The sequence below is a fragment of the Nanorana parkeri genome, unplaced genomic scaffold (genome assembly GCF_000935625.1).
Source record: "Nanorana parkeri isolate BGI_ZX_2015 unplaced genomic scaffold, ASM93562v1 scaffold280, whole genome shotgun sequence".
Classification (NCBI taxonomy): domain Eukaryota; kingdom Metazoa; phylum Chordata; class Amphibia; order Anura; family Dicroglossidae; genus Nanorana; species Nanorana parkeri.
Genome location: NW_017306548.1, coordinates 321,670 through 341,815, shown reverse-complemented (window position 1 = coordinate 341,815; position 20,146 = coordinate 321,670). Strand labels below are relative to the sequence as shown.

The 20,146-nt window shown below is 45.7% G+C and overlaps 1 protein-coding gene across 2 annotated transcripts in view; it reads right to left on the bottom strand.

The window, feature by feature from the left end:
* Window positions 1–17,725, bottom strand: part of ACSF3 (acyl-CoA synthetase family member 3) — a 30,195-nt gene extending 12,470 nt beyond the window's left edge. The window contains exons 1-6 of one of the 2 annotated variants that reach the window (XM_018557330.1): window positions 17,699–17,725; window positions 15,521–16,291; window positions 14,426–14,581; window positions 7,998–8,152; window positions 7,282–7,427; window positions 2,802–2,914 (exon numbers count right to left, since the gene is read on the bottom strand). In XM_018557330.1, the coding sequence (XP_018412832.1) occupies window positions 2,802–2,914; window positions 7,282–7,427; window positions 7,998–8,152; window positions 14,426–14,581; window positions 15,521–16,180 (1,230 nt within the window). In that variant the 5' untranslated portion in view covers window positions 16,181–16,291; window positions 17,699–17,725. The remainder of the gene's footprint in view (window positions 1–2,801; window positions 2,915–7,281; window positions 7,428–7,997; window positions 8,153–14,425; window positions 14,582–15,520; window positions 16,292–17,698) is intronic. The other variant, XM_018557331.1, reaches the window with a different exon arrangement.
* Between the last annotated feature and the right edge of the window lie 2,421 nt (window positions 17,726–20,146).

Sequence of the window (20,146 nt, the reverse complement as noted above, 5' to 3'; positions counted from 1 at the left end):
TCCAGACCCTAACCGCTCTAACTGAGAAGAAGCCCCTATGCCCCTTGTGGTTAAATCTTTTCTCCACCAATTTTAGGTGGTGGCCTCTAGTCTTTGTTATGGAGTTTATAGTAAAAAGTTTATTGCTGATGTTGCTGTATCACATTGAATATCTTGTATATCAAAATCATGTCCCCCTTTAATCTCCTCACTTCCAGCATGAACATATTTAAATTTAGTAAACTTGTCTCATAGCTTTGGTCCTCCATCCCCTTAATTAGTTTAGTTGCCCTTCTCTGGACTCTCTCCAGCTCCAGGACATCCTTTCTGTGGACTGGTGACCAAAACTGGACTGCATACTCTAGATGAAGCCGAACCAGCGATCTGTAAAGTGGCAAAATTATAGATTTGTCTCTACAGTACATTCCCTTTTTAAGACAAGACAGTACTCTGCTCGCTTTGTTTACCGCAGCCTGGCATCGAAAGCTATTATTCAATCTGTGATCTACTGTGACCCCTAGATCCTTTTCCATTTCTGACTTCCCTAGCGGGGAAGTCAGAAATGGAAAAGGATCTGACTTTCCCCAACTATGCACCCTGTCAGCTATTGTATCCTGATAGCAGGTGCCCATGGCTGTATTGTATTCACATAGCCAGCGCACAAGGATGTCGGAATATCCAAACAGTTTTGGCTGATTGGCTGCAGTCACTAATCAGCTGACAATTTTCCTGGGTCCTTTGACAAAAAAAAGTTGACTTTTGTCGGACCAGGTAGAGCCAGCAGGGCCAAACATGGATTGCAATGTAATCTGTATATGACCGCTCAGTCCAGTAGTGCTGTGAGCAGAGACTGCATGATGACGGGCCCCCAGGGGGGTGTCCATGACAGCCTGGGCTCACAAGAAGTGGGTTGAATGACAATGAATAAATGGCGTTGGATGTCAAATCGGTAAGTCTGCAGGGAACAAAGATGAGTACTGCAGCCAAACATCCTTAGTTTCACTTTAGTAAGTTAAAGGCAAGTGAGCGACAACCGACTGCAACCGATAAGAAATCATCTATCACTCATCTGTCAGTAAACTGCAATCTGCTCGCTGTGGGTTCCTGCACATCGCACATAACCTTAGCTGTTTATTATATAGCCAAATGAGTCATTTGGATTAGTTGCTTTTTCTTTACACCCATGAATATTAACTCTCAGTGAAATTTTATTTCCAAATTAATATTGATGTCCCAATATTTCTGCCGGGAGAAGGAAAAAAAAAAACTCAACAAGTTGTGATGGTGTCATTTCACGTACAGCCATCTGTTGAAAGAATAAATAAAATCAGAAGCCAATCTTGTTCCCTGCTGAGCCTAACATGCCCTTCGGAAGTATGGGAAACGTCTATGGTAAGAAAAGCAGATTGGCAAAGACTTGTCTTGCCAGGGAAACTTTAATGATAACCTCAGCTGAACCCTCGCTCTGTGTATGTTGGGGTGCGTGGTTATCGGGTTGTAGAGCAAATGTCAGGATCTTACTTCTGTGTCCCAATATGGAAAGTTTCCCTTTACTTCCTGTCCAGGTAATGTTTTCAGACAAAACAGAAAAAACCCAATAGGGACTGTCTTGCACAGTTGTACTGGCTCCTCTCCTGGACTGAAATTGCTTACTCCGATATCACTGCACACTGTGAGCTTCTTGTAATGTGCATTACAAGTTGCGGCAAGTAATATAGAGCTTGCCTTATTTCCTGGCCCTTAGCTCCTAAGGCCCCATTCACTGGAATCGGCCGGCGCGTACAGCTCCGTGCACGGCTGTATCGGGCAGCTCCCGGGAAGGACAGGTGCTGCGTGTGATTAGTAGACAGCCCCTGTCCTTCTCTATGGGACCACGCGGCCGTACGCCGCCCTACGCTCACCCGCCCTGCACGTCCGTGCGGGTGCCGGTGAGCGTACTCGTACACTAACAGGATGTATCCTGTCTGCATCCGAGCCAGGAAACACTCACCCACACGGACGTGCACTTGAGGTGAGCGTAGGGGGGCGTGCGGCCGCGTAGTCCCATAGCGAAGGACAGGGGCTGCGTACTAATCACAAGCAGCATCTGTCCTTCCCGGGAGCGGCCCGATACGGCCGTGCACGCAGCACGGAGCTGTACGTGCCGGCCGATTCCCGTGTGAATGGGGCCTTACCCTGACTGTCCCTGGCCCGCCCCTTTCATTCATTGGAATTTACTTCTTTCAATCAAGGAGGCTGAGCTTCACCTGTGGGTGTTACCTTGCACAAATGCAGTCTGCCTAGAAACACCCACTTCTCACCATTTCTGTATCCAGTGGTACTGTATACAACTCCAGTATCCAGTACCACTGGACCATTTTGGGCCCATTCACAGCATGTTCGGATCATCTCCAGACCAGACCGTTTGCAGACCCAAAATGCATCCTAATACATCCCTATGCTATTTCTGGCCTCCTATTCACACCAGGGCAGCCCGTTGCAGACTAGACCAGAAAAATACTGCTTATGCTATTTTGTCTAGTCTGGAATGCACTGGAACGCATCAAAAAAGGATCAATAACGCATCCAAGCGCATTGGAACGCACCTGTAAGACCATTTTAAGCAAAAAAAGAAACAGAAAAAATAAATAAAAAAAAAACATTTCCAAACGTGGCAAAATCGAGGGAAAAACGCAATGCACTACGTTCAAGATCTGGCCCAGTAAATGGTGTGAACCTGCCGTTAGAGTGGATTAGCCATTTAAAGGCCAGTGGCATAGAATGACCTTGCTAGAAGATGCACTGGTCAGGCAAAGAGTCTGGCACTGCTCTCTATCACATACCGTGGTTCCATCAGCATCTCCTTCAGCAAGGACAGTGTAGGACATTCCATGTTTCTGCTGCACTTCAGTAACGATACGGACTCTTACGCCAGGTAAGGGGTTGCCCACTGATCCTGAAAGACCGATGAGAATATACATGTGAGCATATGTGATTAAACCTAGTAAGCATCTCTGCTACATAAAAAATATCTTTATGTATCTTCTATTCTTCCACCTCACTCTATGCCTTTTATTTATTTGCTGCATTATAGTAGTCTAGTGGTATTACAAACACCCATCTGCAGGAAGGATAAGGTCAGTGCAGAGTTTGTCAGTCAGTGACACATACCAACCACATGTCCTTTTCCCCCAGTGATAACTCATCTGTCTGTTACAGATGGTGAGGGGGGCTATCGAGGATCCAGGCAGTTTTGTCCAGTACATTGAGAAGCACTATTAAATCTTCTAGTTAGCCAGCAGATTATTTTACTCCAGAAGCATAAGACCACTGCACAAAAGGTAAAACCATATATTTGTATGGCAGCTGTTGACCGCACCATGGTCCACATAAAATGAATGAGCTCTAAAATCTGTGAAAAGATCCCCTGCTGAAATCTCCACTTTGCACGCCGGCGTACCTTGGATGCCCTTATGCCAAGCAATGAAGTCACCCATATCATTTGTCACCTACAGGATTCTCCATAGGAACCTACGTAGTTCCCACATGATCTATAAAACCCAATCGTCATTGGGTCATGACTACTGAAATTCCACATAGACTTGTGTACTTCTAGTTCTTGTGTCAGCTGTCATTTAGAGTTGCTGTCCTGCCATTGACATCAATGCAGAGCATGGCCGTAAATGGCCCTGCAGGAAAACCTGATGTACGCCATCTGTGAGGTGCAAGTGGTAAATAGGAAACATTCATAATGCAATATTACATATTTACCCAACGGGGAGTTTACAGAAAATATACAGAATCACACTACACATGTCCTTTAAGGCAATCCCTAAAGCACCGGTAGCTTTAGGATACAGCAAGGTCACCTCCCTGCAATCAGTCTATAACTGGCCAGTAAAGGAGCAGCAGCAGGCTGATTAGGTCACCCCTCATCTCTCCTCCTGTCAGCATGTTTCTTATCAGCACATGTGCTTGAAGAACCTGATTGGCCCATAGTATATCCCTTCTTTTCTCAGTGTAAATGCTGCTATACAGGAGGATTATTAAGAGGCTGATAATGACATTCAGGAATTTACACTGCCTGCACTTAAAAATACATCACGTATTGCTGAGCTCTACGCAGATATAAAAGACACACAAAAATGCAGCTCTGTAATCATTTATACAATTGTAACCCGCTTCACGAATGCTTCTGTTCGCAAACAATTTGGTGCGCGAACAGGAAGTTCGGCAAAACTTTACTTCCGTTCACAAACTCCGCATCGGGTGGCGAACACAACCACAGCTATCTTCCCTGCTCTGACACGTGGTCGTGGCTTCCTCTAGTCGAGATCGCGGTCTGATCACAGTTTGATTCGGTTCCCGACCAATTCGGTTCGTGACCATAATCGTGGAAAGAATTACGTTCGTGAACCGAGGTACCACTGTATATCATTAAATGTAATTTTCAAATGTAAGCAGCGTACGTACCTGACTCTGAACTCATATCAGTATCTTTATAGCGGGGCTGGAATGTGAGAGGAAGAAACAGCACAAGGAGCCACTCAGTTCATGCGCTGACAAGATGCATGCTGATAGGAAGAGAAAGCAGAGTGACAGAGAGATGAGCTCATCACTGTGCTGCTTCACTTTTCACTGTCTGGTCATAGACTGGATAGGTCCAGCACAACTTGGGTTCAGAGGAAGTAGTCTGAATGATGCTGGACATCATATTGAGGACATCTAGTGGCAGAAAAAAAAGTACTGCGGGGTGGAATCTCTGGAATGAAGCTGAATATTTCAACAAAAGCTAATATTGTTATTCGTTATTTGTATCTTGTTATTGAGTTCTGTTTTAAATTACTTATCTACTTATCTGCATTGACTGGTATCTTTTGTTATACAGGTCTGGAGTTCCGCTTTAAGCAATGGCTTGATATAACATAAGAATACATGGAAATAAATCCGGGGCCGGATCAGGAAAGTTACCCTTTCATAGGGGCATTTATAAAAGAAACCGGTGCAAATGATGAGCTAGGAGCATGTCTCAACCATATACAGTACAGTGGCTATTTGCGTTGACGATGCTTTATATGGAATAACGCTATGGCCTTTTTTTTTTTCCTGCTGCATTTTGCAAATAAATATGCTGCGCCTAAAATTATAAGCTACAACCTATTGAGGATGCTGCATGTGCTGGGCTCAGGGGGTCCACATGCTGCTGTGTGTGGAGGGGGCCCTAGGAGAATTGAGACAGGCCGGTGATAAGACACACTGTGATCCGCCTGTCACAATGCACCAGGTCCCTGCTGGAGCAGCCATTAGCCAACTGTGATCTAAACCTCCAATTAAAGCCCTGATTAGACCCGGAGAGGCGTGAGCTGCCCATGAATAATTCATAACTCTGTGCGTGAACAGAGAGAGAAACTCAGGCGAAGGCAGCAGAGTTAACTCTTTCGGCACTCCTAGTCTCGGGTATAAACAGACGGAGATGTTATTCCAACCGCTGTCTTCCGGAGAGCCTGCAAGCGCTGGCCATACACGTACCAATCCCATTGTTATATGGAACAGGAATTCCAATCTTTCCATGACATCTCCCAAATATTGTGTGCTTCTAAATGCTGCTTTCATTTGTCTTTTAACATTCTTCCAATTGCTTCCAACTGGTTTTGCGGCAGATGAAAGACCGATTTCATGGAGATCCGATGGTATATGGAGCAAGCCCCTGCCAAACGCGAGCTTGAATTTGATTTATTTTACTAAACATCAAAGACGAGCTAAAGGCAGATATAAAAACACCATTAAAGGCCGATTCACACCACATCTAGATCATGTCCAGACCAGACCAGATTGTTTCCGGGCCCAAAATGCATCCTAATGTATGCCTATGCAATTTCTGGCCTCTGTTCCCACCAGCGCAGTCCGTTCCAGACCAGACCAGACCAGACAAATACTGCTCGTCTCATTTTGTCTGGTCTGGAATGCACTGGAACTGCGGACAGGTTCACACCATTTTGCAGACCAGATCTGGTCCGGAAAAATGGTGTGAACCTGCCCTTAGGGCTCGTTCACACCATGTCCGGAACATGTCCAGACCAGAACAATTTGTTCCCAGACCAAAAAAGCATCCCAATGTATCCCTATGGTATCTCTGGGCTCTGTTCACACCAGTGCAGTCTGTTCTGGACCAGACAAAAAAATACTGCTTGTCTCGTTTTCTCTATTCTGGAATACAAACGCATGCAAACGTGCTGAAATGCACTGGACTGCACCTGAAAGAAAAGAAAAAACCCGCTCTGGAGCATGTCAAAATCGTGGTAAAATAGCGGTAAAAACACGGCAATCTGGTCTGGAAAATGGTGTGATCCTTTCCTTGAAGCACAACTCCAGTAACCCCTGTCCCCCACTTATTTTATTCCCCCTCTACATACCTTAAATCCTGGAGTATTCTGGCTGGTCACGTGATATCTTCAGGTCCAATCCCCTCACCCCTTAGATGGCCCCCGCTCAGCATATATTTTTGCATTTTTTTTTTTTTAACATACCTATTTTGAGATGTCTTAGGACAGTCATGTGACACACAGGATCCTGGTCCTCTTTTCAGGCACTGGGTGACCCTCCATGATACAAAGAGAAATCACTGCACTGTGTGTGTAAAGTGCCATGGTGATGTACCCCCCGGGGGGCGGGTCCATGACACTCTGCACTCACAGGAAGTGGGCTGAATTACACAAGGTATATCATTCCACCGATGTGAAGAACGGTGCTAGACCTCGTTGCAGGTGGGTCTTTGGTGGACAGTGTTGGAGAGGAGGGGAGTACGAGTACTTCAGCCAGAGTTGCATTTTCTTTTTGTTTTTAAATACTTAGGCAATTTATTAAAAACAAGCCAAACCAAAGCAAACAAAACCCCAAATACCTAGAAATGGGCTTTAATGTCTTCATATCAGATATACGCCGCACAGTAACAGGAGGAAAGGGAGGAGCAGTACTAGTAGCCAATCAGGCATACCATCAGACACATGTGCTGACAGGGAAGATGCAGACAGGAGGAGAGAGAAGAGTGAGCAAACCTCTACTGATTTATCAGTTTGTTGCTGCCCCTTCACTGTCCAATCAGCAAGCTGTTATGACATCACTATCTTCCATAATGGTAACAGAGAAAGTGGTGTCACCCTCCTGGCTGTGCTGTAAAAATGAACCAATTAGAATAGCCATTGATGAAGATTAATGCTGTTTAGCAGTGATCCAACAACACAGGAAGGACACTGCTTAATTTGAGCTGCTTACCCACCTACATGCAGGACGAATGTAAACAACACAGGGGGACCTAAGGAGTACCTGGCACTCTTGGTCCATTTAGTGGGTTGGTTAAAGCCATGCCAATTTCTGTCATGCCGTATCTCTCCAGAAGTGTGTGTCCAGTGATCTCCCGCCATCGCTCCAAAACTGGCACTGGCAGAGCCGAGGAACCAGAAACCATTAACCTGATGGGAGGAAATCAGCAGTGTGCAGGTTACATAACTATCCTAGTTTTTTCTTAAAAGCTACTTTGTCATGACCACAAAGCATGCAACCAACATGTCAGCTGGTAATCACACTATCCCATATAAAACCTATTGCTTCTTATAAAAATAACTACAAATAAGACTTTAAAGCAGAATTCCGGGTAACATTTTGATTAAAGGAGAACTAGGTGAGGTGAGTGATTTCCCCTTATCCTCATAGTTAGAGCCGACCTATGACAAAGAAGCTGTCACAGGTCGGCTCTATCAATCGGGAAGTGAGCAGAAACATACCGCCGATCCGCTCAATTCCCGATCGTCTCCTTGCAGTGAACGGTGACTGTCAGTCACGGCTCCCCGCAGGGATTCCCCCCTCCCCTCTCCGATCCTCCAGCGCTGAGTGGAGGAACGGACAGGGAGGGGGCGGGCACAGCCTCTGCCTCTAGATAGGCTGGGCCAGCTGTCACTCACACAGCTGGGTGGATCTCGACAGTACATAAATCAGGTCTAGTGCTACTCAGGTCATTCTGGTTTAAATCAGAGCCGTCGTACCTGATTTTCTCCCGGCATGCTGCTCGCACAAAGTCTTTATCATGTCGGCCAGATAAATGGCAATCATAGTATTCAATCAGTTTACTGTAGATAGTAGGGACAGACATGAAGATGTTGATTGAAGAAACGTCCCTGCTTAAAAAGTGTTCCCATACCTAAACGGAGGACAAAAAGGATCAAAGCACTGTTGCAGTCATTCTAGGCTCGAAAAAATGATTATTTGGCCTAAAACTACACACACTTATCTGAAATGTTTCTTTAATAGCAATCAGTGAGCTATCAAGCAAACACCATGAGGGTTCCCAAAATTAGAATGCCCCCTGAAGTCCAATTAACTTAATGCTGATGTCCAGGCAAATAGCTAAATCAGAGATGAAATACATATATGGGAGTTGTTATACCTGCCAAAGGATTTGTATTTCTTTCCAGTACTGAGATGCACACAGCTCTACCACACAGCACAGCCCTGTCTAGCAGAGGAGGAGACCTGATTTGTTTTGCTGTAACTAAGCTATGATAACAGGTCTGGTCCCTCCCCTGGCCTCTGACTGGACACTGATAGGAGAAGCAGTAGACTAATAAGCTAATCTCTGTCACTCGGCTCTCTCCTCCTATCAGTATGTGCATTGTTATCCCATGAGCACTGTAGCACAACTGATTGGCACCTTGTGCTGCCGATTCGTCTCCCAGTCTGTGCTTTGCTGTACAGGGGATTGCAAGTAGCTGATACCAAGTTGAATTCAGGTACTTTTTGCATTTAAAAATACATTTGATGACATATTAAAGTCACATTTGTCCCCCCCATCCAATGCTGGTGTAAGGACTTACCTTAACTGATGCCTCTTGATCTGATCATCTTCTTCTTTCCAGTAGTTTTCAGGAGTCCCTCCAGCGCTGGTGCCGGTCTCTGATCCAGCGCAGACTCATGTCCCATGGTGCCTGTCCGCGTGCATGCTCGCAGCTGCGTGCATTCACCTCCACTGTGTCTCACCTCTTCTCCCTGCCGATGATCTTCACTGTGCATGCGCCCGCCCCATCCTCCTGCACGGCCGCTCGAGAAGCTGGATTTTACAGACGGGAGCAAGCGGCGGAGACACCCATAAGTTTTTACCTCTTTGGTATTTTTAAAAATGTTTTTGCTTTTATCTACCGCTTGCTAGCAGTAGATCTATGTAAAACAAAATATGTGACTTTAAGGGCTTGTTGAACACTGAATGCGGTGCGTTCCAGAGCGGTAGCTGCTGGAACGCACCGCAATCCCTCACAAAACCTCCCCCTACGTTCTGGGGTTGGAGGGGGTGTGGTGATGCATTGAATGCAATGGTACCCCTTCCACGCGTCCCCCCCCCCCACCTGCAGTGCGGTTGGACGCGTGGCAAAACTTTGCCTGTGTTCCGTTCCACTGCAAACGCAAAAAATGCTGCTTGCTCTATTTTTTGCATTTGCAGTGGAAGGGATTTGATTTTTCATTATGGATATTTTGTAGCAATTACATTTACACTAAGGTGCATGTTATATACATGCGTTTCTTTTTTGTTTTGCACTTTTTACACATTGTATCACATTACTCCAAGCTCAGTATCTACTATATCTGACACTTTGCGGTCTCATTCACACAGCGCAGCTTTTACCATTAATTTCAGATGTCATACTTCTGCTCTCTCCTCCTATTGGCATGTTCCCTGTCAACACATTTGCATGCAGCACACTTGTGACTGCGAGAGAATGATATCAAGCCAAATTCATGTACTTAAAATACTTTATATATTGTATTAATAAATACAGAGCAGCATTTGGGTCTTTTATATCTGCCCGGGGCTCATTTTTAATGATTTTGAATAATTATGCAGCTGCATTCATTGATGTTTTAGCATATCTGCCTAGAGTTCAGCCCTAAGGGATCTCCAGACATCGGAGAACTTCTGGCCAATCTGGCTGTTTACTGTTGGATTGGGGATTGCTGGCATGTCTGTAGGCTGTGCCCCGCCACTTGAGACATCCGCTGCCCTGGCTTCTTAGGGTGCAGAGTCGATCAGCTAGGTTTTTTTTTTTTTTTTTAGCCAGGCATGTCTACTAAGTGCGCCCTCTCCCCTGTCCATAAGTACACATCCCCAATGCAAACATTTATAGTCATACTGCAATCATCCATTTGCTACAATGCTCGGAGGCGGAATTCCTGTATGTAGGTAGCTATACGGCCACTAAAATAACTTTTGCACACTTTGCAGTAATGCCTTCAAATGTGCACTTGTTGAAAATAATATAGAGTACCCCTTTAACACATCAGATTGGCTATTAATGAGCCAAGGCTGCAAGAGACGACTAGCAGAAGCCACATGGTCCCAGTGGAGTCACCTGTAGGGAATGTGGGCAAATGCATACACATACTGAGTTCACTTGCTGCATTCAGAGGACTTTCTACTACCTCCCTCCCCTTTCCTGCTCAGCTGATGTATGTGATTCCTAACAGGGCCTGACAGGCCTCCCCATTCCAGCACTGTGCCACGAGCAGAAGCCTTCACAGGGAAAAGGAGCACGGGCTGATTAAAGGTGAATCTCGCACAGCCTCAGCACACGGACGCCCTCAGTGATCTTGTACTCCAGGCTTTATATTCCCATGAGCTGTTTATAGTTTTCTCTTTGCCCCCCCACCCCAGCGTCCTCCTCACCCCGCTGCTCCAGAACAATCCTCTCCCAAAACATTGCAGATATAATGTGCTTTACTGCAGCTGAGAGAGACATCAAAAACCACCGAGCAACCTCTTAATTCAAAGCAGCTGGGCGAGAGAACCACGGGGGGGGGGGAATATTTGTGCTGCATTTAGAGCAGACGGTCGTATCTACAAATAATGGTCGTGGTGCAGGTCAAGCGCGATCTACGCGTTTACCTGGAAGTACAATGAGAACTTTACTGGGAATTTCAGAAGTCTGAGGCATCCTGTTGTTGATCCTGGTTTTTGTACAAAACAAATTGCATGTTGCAAAAAGAGCCACATGATACAATTGGGACACGATGTGGCCATATGTTTGTGTTTTCTTTTGTGGCTAAAACAGCCTCCACTCTTCTGGGAAGATTTTCAACAAGATTTTGGTGTGCGTCTGTGGGAATTTGAGTCCATTCAACTAATGTTGGATTTGAAGACCTGGCTCATAATAAGCGTTCCAATTCATCTCAAAATCATAGCATTGAGGTCAGGGCTCTGTGCAGGTCACTCAAGTTCCTCCACACCAAACTCATCAAACCATGTTTTTATGGAGATGGCTTTTGTATACAGGGACACAGTCCTGCTGGAACAGAAAAGGGCCTTCACCAGACTATTGCCACAATGTTGGAAGTCCAAAATTGTCCACGCTGCAGCATAATCCATTGCCTTCATGGAAACACCTGAACCAATAACACTGGTCTACAAATTTTGGGAAATGATCGACCTCTGAGATGAAATGTGTTAATTCTGACATATATTGATGAGATGAATCAGAAAACAGGTGATAACGATGCTGGTTGGTTGGCTAAAGTTTCCAAGATATTTCACAATAAAGATTTATACACAGGCGAGTATACACTCACTGGGTGGCCAGATTATTATGACCATCCTATCAGTACTTCGTTGGGCCACGAGATGACTTAGTTGGGCCGCCTCGTGACTCCACGAGATGTTGAAAGGTGATGCGAGGAATCTGAAACTGCACTGTTGCCCTTCTTTTGTCTTGTACCAGTCTTGCCACTCTCCATTCTTCCCTAACATTGACTAGTCGCTGACGGCCACAATTCGCACGTTCAGACCCAGATTTCCGGCTGACAGTCCAGTCTATAAACACTTTAACAACAGCCGCTCTTGAACATTTAACGAATTCTGCTGTTTTGCTGATACTCGCTCCATGGCTCCGAGCGCCAACAATCATCCCACGTTCAAAGCTGTTAAATCGCATTGTTTACCCATATCTTCAGAGAAAAAAATCACTTCTACTGTCGTGGTAACCAACCTGCTTCCCTATTTATAATGGTCTGGCCCTCTAGCAACTTCAGCGCGAAATTATAGCTAATTTGCCTACAAACGTCAGGTGGTCATAATAATCTGGCCACTCAGTGTATTTGTCTACAAGGGAGGGAGGTGTCTGATGATCATGATGCCTCGTAACCTCTCCACAAAGTCCGGTAGAAGAATGAAAATGGTACCACATGGAAGTGTATAAATTTATATTCACTTTGAGACTAAAGATTATTAGCTAACTGTCATTTATTGTTCTTTTATTGCAAGGTACATTTGTCTTGGTCAGATCTACACATCATAGTTACATCTGGTGGCTTGTGAAAGGGTCATTGCCTAACATTTCCAAGGAACAGTTGCGTGATATTTTCCCTCAGAAGCCAAGATGCCTCGAAACTGTGTAAACAACGCAGATAACTTCTGCTGCATTTGTGGCGAGGTTACATTTGCATCTCAAAAGTGCAGTATGACGGAAGTGGTAAAAAAAGGCATACTACCTATATTTTGGATGCAAAATAGGGGATCAGGACAAGAGTTGGGCCCCTCATTATTGTTGCATTATATGTGCAACTTATCTGCGTCATTGGCTAAACAAGAAGAAAAAGTCCATGCCTTTCGCAGTCCCAATGGTGTGGAGGGAACCCACCAATCATATTAGCGACTGCTATGTTTGCATGGTTCCCCCAATTGCAAAAGGGATCTCAAGAAAGAAGTGGACTGTGGAATATCCAAATATTCCATCTGCACTGCGTTCTGTACCCCATGGTGTGGACTTGCCTATTCCAGAACCTACTCTCTAGACTTAGATGAGATAAAGACGATGAGCAGGATGCAGCTGATCTGGGGGCGTCGATGTCAGCTGACCCAAACTTTAGCTCACGGTATGCTCCTCCTGAACCACATCTAATTTCACAGAGTGAACTAAATGACCTGATCAGGGATTTGGAATTGCCTAAGAGTAAGGCAGAGCTACTGGGCTCCAGATTACAACAGTGGAACCTCTTGCAGAGTGATGTCAGGATCTCCATTTTCCATGATTGCCAAAAAGATCTGGTTCAGTATTTCTTAGTGGAAGGATTTGGTTTATTCATTACATTTAAAATGATTGGTGTGGCACCATTCTCATTGCTATATCACATTTTGCATTAAAAGAGAACTATGGGGTAAGTGTTTTTCCCCATAGTTCTCTTAAGGATCACGGGAGGACATATACTAGCGTCCTCCCGTGACTCAAAGCTCAGTATAGCGCGAGCTGTAGTTCGCGCTATACTGACACCGCCACAGCCGGGACAGATCCTGACATTACTGTCGAGATCCACCCAGCTGCGTGAGTGACAGCGGGCTCTGCCTATCTAGAGGCAGGGCCAGCTGTACCCGCCCCCTCCCCCGTCTGTTTCTCCAGTCAGTGCTGGAGGATCAGAGAGGAAAGGGGGGAATCCCTGCGGGGAGCAGCGACTGACAGTCGCGGCTCTCTGCAGGGAGATGATCGAAAAGTGAGCGAGCGACGGTATGTTTTCGCTCACTTCCCGATCTATTGAGCCGACGTGTGACAGTTTCATTGTCACACGTCAGCTCGAACTATGAGGTTGAGTGATTTTCCCTCGCCTCATAGTTCTTTAAAGTTATGAAGCATAATCTCACATCCTCGTAATTTTAAATTATTTTTGATGCAATTTTGACCTGAAGCTGTATCTTGGAAACTGCAGCCAATTAATACTCGGGACTTAATTTTTCTTTATTAGTGACCCAATTGGGGTAGAATTTAGCTATATTCATCTCCTTGTAGACCAGTGTAATTTGGAAGGAGGTCCGCATGCTCTTGGCCATATAATGCCAAAGCTCACTAGTGTTTGGATGTAATGACCAGATTTACAAAAACAACTGGACCCTCAAAGTGGCACTTGATTTGAATCATTGTTTACCAAGATGATAAACAATAGGGTTGCACAGATACCAAGTACAGTACTCGGTACAAGTACCGATACTTTTGAGCTCCAAGACTAGACTAGAGAAAAATTCAAAAGTTAGGAGGCAGCTGTCATTTGTAGGGAGCACACGGAGCTCCTGGGATTTGTACATCTCTGTTTTAATGTACGATTTTGTTTTTATAAATATAAATAAAGGGATGCACCGATACCAGTTTTGCGAGTACGAGTACTGATACATTTTTGTTTATTGTCATGTGACAGTTTTTCTAAAACAATACAGACTAATGATTTCAGAACTGTGGTGGAGCGACAGAGCCAGGACCCAGCTGCAACCGCTGCAACCCTGATAGTTCTCATGAAAATGCCAAGTATCTGCACTGGTACTCGAAAAGTATCTGTGCATCCCTAAAACAAGGTTCAGCAGTGAAGTCAGTCAAAACAATATAATTGTTATAAAGCATCAGTAAATTCACTTCAATTTATGAAAGATAAAAGTCAGCACGTTTCATACCTTCTGCGGGCAGAACTCAGGAAGCATGACACAAGTGGCGCCTACCCACAATGGACAAAACAGCTTGTTGACCACGCCATGAACATGGTGAAGGGGCAACACATGCAGGATACGATCTGTTTGGGTCCAAGCCCACTCCTCTACTAGAGCTGTTACCTGTATGGAGAGCGTAAGAAAATAAAAGTTGTTTGAGTGATAGGTTGTCACCTGTGCAAGTCCATCCATGACATTTCCTTGCTACTAAATATTCCACGATCAACTGTTAGTGGTATTATAACAAAGTGGAAGCAACTGGGAACACCAGCAACTCAGCCATGAAGTGGTAGGCCACGTAAAATGACAGAGAGGGACCAGCGCTTGCCAGGAGAACAGTACTTGCCTGACTGCATTGTGCCAAGTGTAAAGTTTGGTGGAGGGGGGATTATGGTGTGGGGTTGTTTTTCAGGGGTTGTGCTTGGCCCCTTAGTTCCAGTGAAGGGAACTCTTAAGGCATCAGCATACCAAGACATTTTGGACAATTTCATGCTCCCAACTTTGTGGGAACAGTAGGGGATGGCCCCTTCCTGTTCCAACATGACTGCGCATCAATGCACAAAGCAAGGTCCATAAAGACATGGATGAGCGAGCTTGAGGTGGAGGAACTTGGCTGGCCTACACAGGGTCCTGACCTCAACCCGATAGAACACCTTTGGGATTAATTAAAGTGGAGACTGCGAGCGCGGCCTTCTCCCCCAACATCAGTACCTGACCTCACAAATGGTCAAACATTCCCATAGACACACTCCTAAACCTTAAGGACGCCTTCCCAGAAGAGTTGAAGCTGTTATAGCTGCAAAGGGCGGGCCAACTCAATATTGAACCCTACGGACTAAGACTGGGATGCCATTAAAGTTCATGTGCGTGTAAAGGCGTCCCAATACTTTTGGCAATATAGTGTATTTAAATGACGACTTACTAAAAACATAAAAAAGTGTATTTTCATATCAAAATATGTTACACAAAATATGTTACACAAAGCTTCCATTAGTTAGAGCCACAAATCCCTTCCTGCGCCCCACAATGTCACATTCTGTTATTGAGTTTTGCTGTTCTTACCATAGCAGTAATATTGTGGTGAGTGCTGAGCACCCCCTTTGGTCTTGCCGTGGTCCCACTGGTGTATATAATCATGGCTCCCCTCTCTTTCCAGTCCAGGCCAAATTCAGGTGCGTTCTCCTCCATTAGCTCACCTGACTGACTGTAATGTGCTAACTCTGGTATATTAAGCTTTGCGATGCCTAGCTTATCAGCCAGAGGTGCCACAACCTCTGCATATGTTGTCTCGGCTAGTACCAGAGAACTTTGGGAGTCCTGCAAGATGTACTCTAGCTCAGGGGGTGGGTGATTCTTAAACAAAGGGACAGCAATGGCGCCACTCATCCAAGCTGCCCACTGGCAGACCACATAGGAGGAGTCATTAGGACAAAGGAAAGAGACTCGTTCAGGGAGGGTTTCATTGCTCGGATTGCCCAACAGGGAAGTTATCTGTTTGGACAGGGCGCAGCTCCTGCGATATAGATCCTGGTAACTGTGCTGCCCATGTTGGTCAACCAAAGCTGTTCTGTGGCCATATTTCGGCGCCTTATAAAAGACCGGTCCCCAGGCCTGGGCATGGCTTGATGCCTGTGTGTAAACAGAGCAGAAAAGTGTGCGCTGGTAGCATAGCCTTAGCTGGCGTACTAAGAGGCGGCTCCCAGCAGCCATCACCCCACTCATCAACAGAACACACAGTGGATCCAGAGGTTTGTGGTGCCAGTTCTTAAAAGCAGGATCATTTCATCCATAAACAATGACAACGTACAATCCCAGCTGGACGATCCATCCGCACTGCAAACACCAAAGCCAAGAGTTACTTTATGTTTTAGGTGTTCCATTCCTCCTTGGTAATAACATTATACAAAGAGCATTGTTAAAGGGCCAATAAACTTACAGCTTGGTTTAGAATTTCACTTATAAAAAAACATCTAAAAATTACTTCCAACTGAATATTTTTTAAGAGAGTTGAAGGGGTGTGGCCGGTTTCTGTCATTACAGTGGGCCTGAGAGAGAAGAGCTGCGATGGTATAGGTTTTTTTTCATGAAAAAAGTGTGCCTTTGCACAAAAAAGGTTGGAAAACACTGGATAGGGAACAGCTAGAAATGTTAAAGAAGAACTCTTGAACTGCATGCTAATTACAGCCAGGTAGGACCAACGTCTGAAGTTCCTCTTTTCTGCCAGAGCCGGAAGAGCTGCCTACAAGATGTCCACCTCTCTGGATATCAGACCTCGGAGCTGCCTACAAGATGTCCACCTCTCTGGAGATCCGGAAGAGCTGCCTACAAGATGTCCACTTCTCCAGATATCAGACGGCGGAGCTGCCTACAAGATGTCCACCTCTCTGGCGATTCGGAAGAGCTGCCTACAAGATGTTCACCTCTCCGGATATCAGACGGCGGACAAATACTTCCAGTCTTCTATTGGATTCAGTGCTGACACCTGGCACACTGGAAAGGATGGCAAGTGGTGTGCTGTCCCTGCTGAGGGACCATTTATAAAATGAGCGCACTGTCCCTCGGGAAATAGGCGGCTTCGAAACAATACACCTGTTAAGAGGGCAGCATGGAGGATGTCGCTGCTCACCTCCTGAAAATGCTTATTGTTTGCCTTCGGTATGTGTGAGTAGGGATGTGTGTGGGCATGGTGCATTCATCTGAGCCACAAAACTGTCAATGACAACCCCCCTCCGGGCCCAATCAGCTTTGTTTCATGTAGCCAAGGGGAGGGCAATGCCTCAGCCATGGCTGATTGGGCTGGGAGGGGTGTCATTAGGTTTTGCGGGAGCTCGAGCAAACTCGGTTCGCACCACATCCATCCCTTTTGTGAGTGACACACCTGGAACAAGCACCTAGCAAAGGAATAAAAAAAAAATTATGATTCCTTATTTCGATGGTTTTCTGGGTAACCACCAAAGAAAGTATTAATTAAAAAAAATGAGCATGGCAGCCAGGCAACTAGCAATTTCCAAAGGCGACCTCAGCAATGTCTGCCTCGAAACTTCTCTCAAGAGTGTCTGATGCCTGGTGATGTAGGGACATTTATAAACTGTGAGACGGAAATTAGGAGTCATAACCTCTCAGGAATGGAGACAGGAGCCCATTAGACTGATGATCAGAGAAATGTCAATGTGAAGGCTGCAGCCAGCAACAGTGACCGCCGCTACCCCGCAATGTCTTTTTTTTTTAATAAGCGCTCACCTTCTGCCTGTCACTGGGGCACGGTCCTCGCTGCACCCGTCCCCCGGAAACAAGCGAGGCAGCTGATGGTTCCGCACGGACAGCGATGACTGGTAATGGTAATTACACATCAGGAGGGAGAATTGTGAGGCACGAAGACTTCTTTTCCCTGAGATACCTCCGCAGAATGATCAGATAACAAGTCTTGTCTGTCTGTCTGTCATCCTGGTCCTCTAATTTTCTAAGAGATGTTCCTGATGTTCCATTATTGATAGTCTGAGTCGTCGAAACTATGTTTTTCTGTTCATTTTGTTTGATGGTTCTACAACTATCTGCTGCTAAATAGCAGAAAAAAAGTGACACACAGAATATATGCGCCGTGCTTTTTTATTGTCTCGTTTTCTGGCCGACGAACATTAGGGCCTGTGTCTATTACACCATTTGGAGTTGCCTGTGAGCTCATTCAGAATTCCTTAACAGGTCCAAATGAGGTCCAGTTCACCTCCTTCTGACCTGTAGTTTATCTGCTACTGACTGTGGTGTCACAAGGGGGACCCCCTACTAAAAGTCGGGCACGTGAGGGGGGTCCTGGCAGCATATCTGATACCACCAGGTCAATATCCCCTCCTCTCTTTGCTGGCATCCATCACAAAGATGGCCGCCAGCAATAAAGTGCATCACCGCACATGCATGATGACGTTACACCACAGACATCAAAACACATGGCTGGTGGCCGCACCGGGTGACACCCACCCTGGTGCTGCAGCTGTACTGACCTCCAGTTGACCTCCTGTCCTGCAGCTGACCTGCAGCTGATCTCCTTCTGACCTGTAGTTGATCTGCAGTAGACCTAATTTTGACCTGTAGTTGACCTACATCCGCTCTCCTTCTGTCCTGCAGCTGATCTCCTTCTGTCCTGCAGCTCCTCTCCTTCTGACCTGCAGCTGCTCTCCTTCTTACCTGCAGCTGCTCTCCTTCTTACCTGCAGCTGATTTCCTTCTGACCTTCAGCCGATCTCCTTCTGACTTTCAGCTGAACTCCTTCTGACCTTCAGCCGATCTCCTTCTGTCCTGCAGCTGATCTTCTTCTGTCCTGCAGCTCCTCTCCTTCTGTCCTGCAGCCGATCTCCTTCTGTCCTGCAGCCGATCTCCTTCTGTCCTGCAGCCGATCTCCTTCTGTCCTGCAGCCGATCTCCTTCTGTCCTATAGTGATATTTTTGATTTTGATTACAATTTCAGATAATGCAAAGAAAAGAAGAGTATAAACAAATTACCCATACTACAGGTATGGGTAATATATATTTATATTACATATTTTAATGTGCTATTCATTTATATTTATTATTTATATTAATTACTGCTGTGTTTGAAATATTAATTGCTGAATCCCGTCTTGCAATTCGGTTGATGTCAGATGTGCTCGTTTGCATTTAGTTGTTGAGTTCTACTACGCTGTGATGGCATTCCCTTCCTGACAATAGATGTTATGATGCAGGGGTGTACAGATCTATGCAGAATTCAGGAGCCATTCAGTCCAGTTTAGGAAGGGAAAATCTAAGGAGCCAGGTTCAGTTGACAACACAGAAAGCTCTAGAAAGTTAGATGGCAGCTTGTGATCCCCAAAACGCTTTGGCTTACAAAGAAAAATAAATAGACTCGCTATATTTAGTGTAATGGTTTTTCATGCCATCGCCAATGCTTGCCTACCTTGCCACATTCATCCTGCGTCCGAAGCTTCTCCGTTCTGGAACATTCGGAAGAGCTGCCTACAAGAAGTCCACCTCTCTTTAGACATCAGATGGCAGACATACACTTTAATTCTTCATTGGATTGGACCCTACCACACCTGACACATTGGAAAATTCTGAGGATGCATTCCTGCATCGGGAACAATGGCACCTTGTGAGCTGCGCCCTGCCCAGCGGGCCACTCCACGCAGCAATTTGTAAAACTTTTCTGCAGGAATGGGGGGGCTTTGCAACTATACACCTGTCATGAGAGCAGTTTGGAGGCTGTCACTGCTCACCTCCCAAAAATGCTTATCGCCCGGTGTTCTATCAAAGTTTGTGACTGCGTTAGAATGTGTGACCGGTGACGTGCTCACACATTTTAACGTAATCCCGCCCACTTTTTCAGCGGTGGAATATGTGACCGACAAAAGGTGAAGAATTCCAGCGCTCTCTCAGCTGTTCAAAGGCAGATTGGCATCGTAGATCGTATGTTCAGGAGAGCCGCTCGGCCCTGGAACAGCTGATCGGTCCTGAAATGTCGCTTCTATCTGACTTTGTGAGTGCTATCTCACATTCCAGAGAGTCGGATAGAAGTGACATTTTAGGACCAATCAGCTGTTCCAAGGCAGACCGGTTCTCTGGGCACATACCATCTGCGATGCCGATCTGCCCTGTACAGCTGAGAAAGCGTTGGAATTCTTCCCCTTTTGCTGGTCACATATTGCACCGCCGAAAAAGTG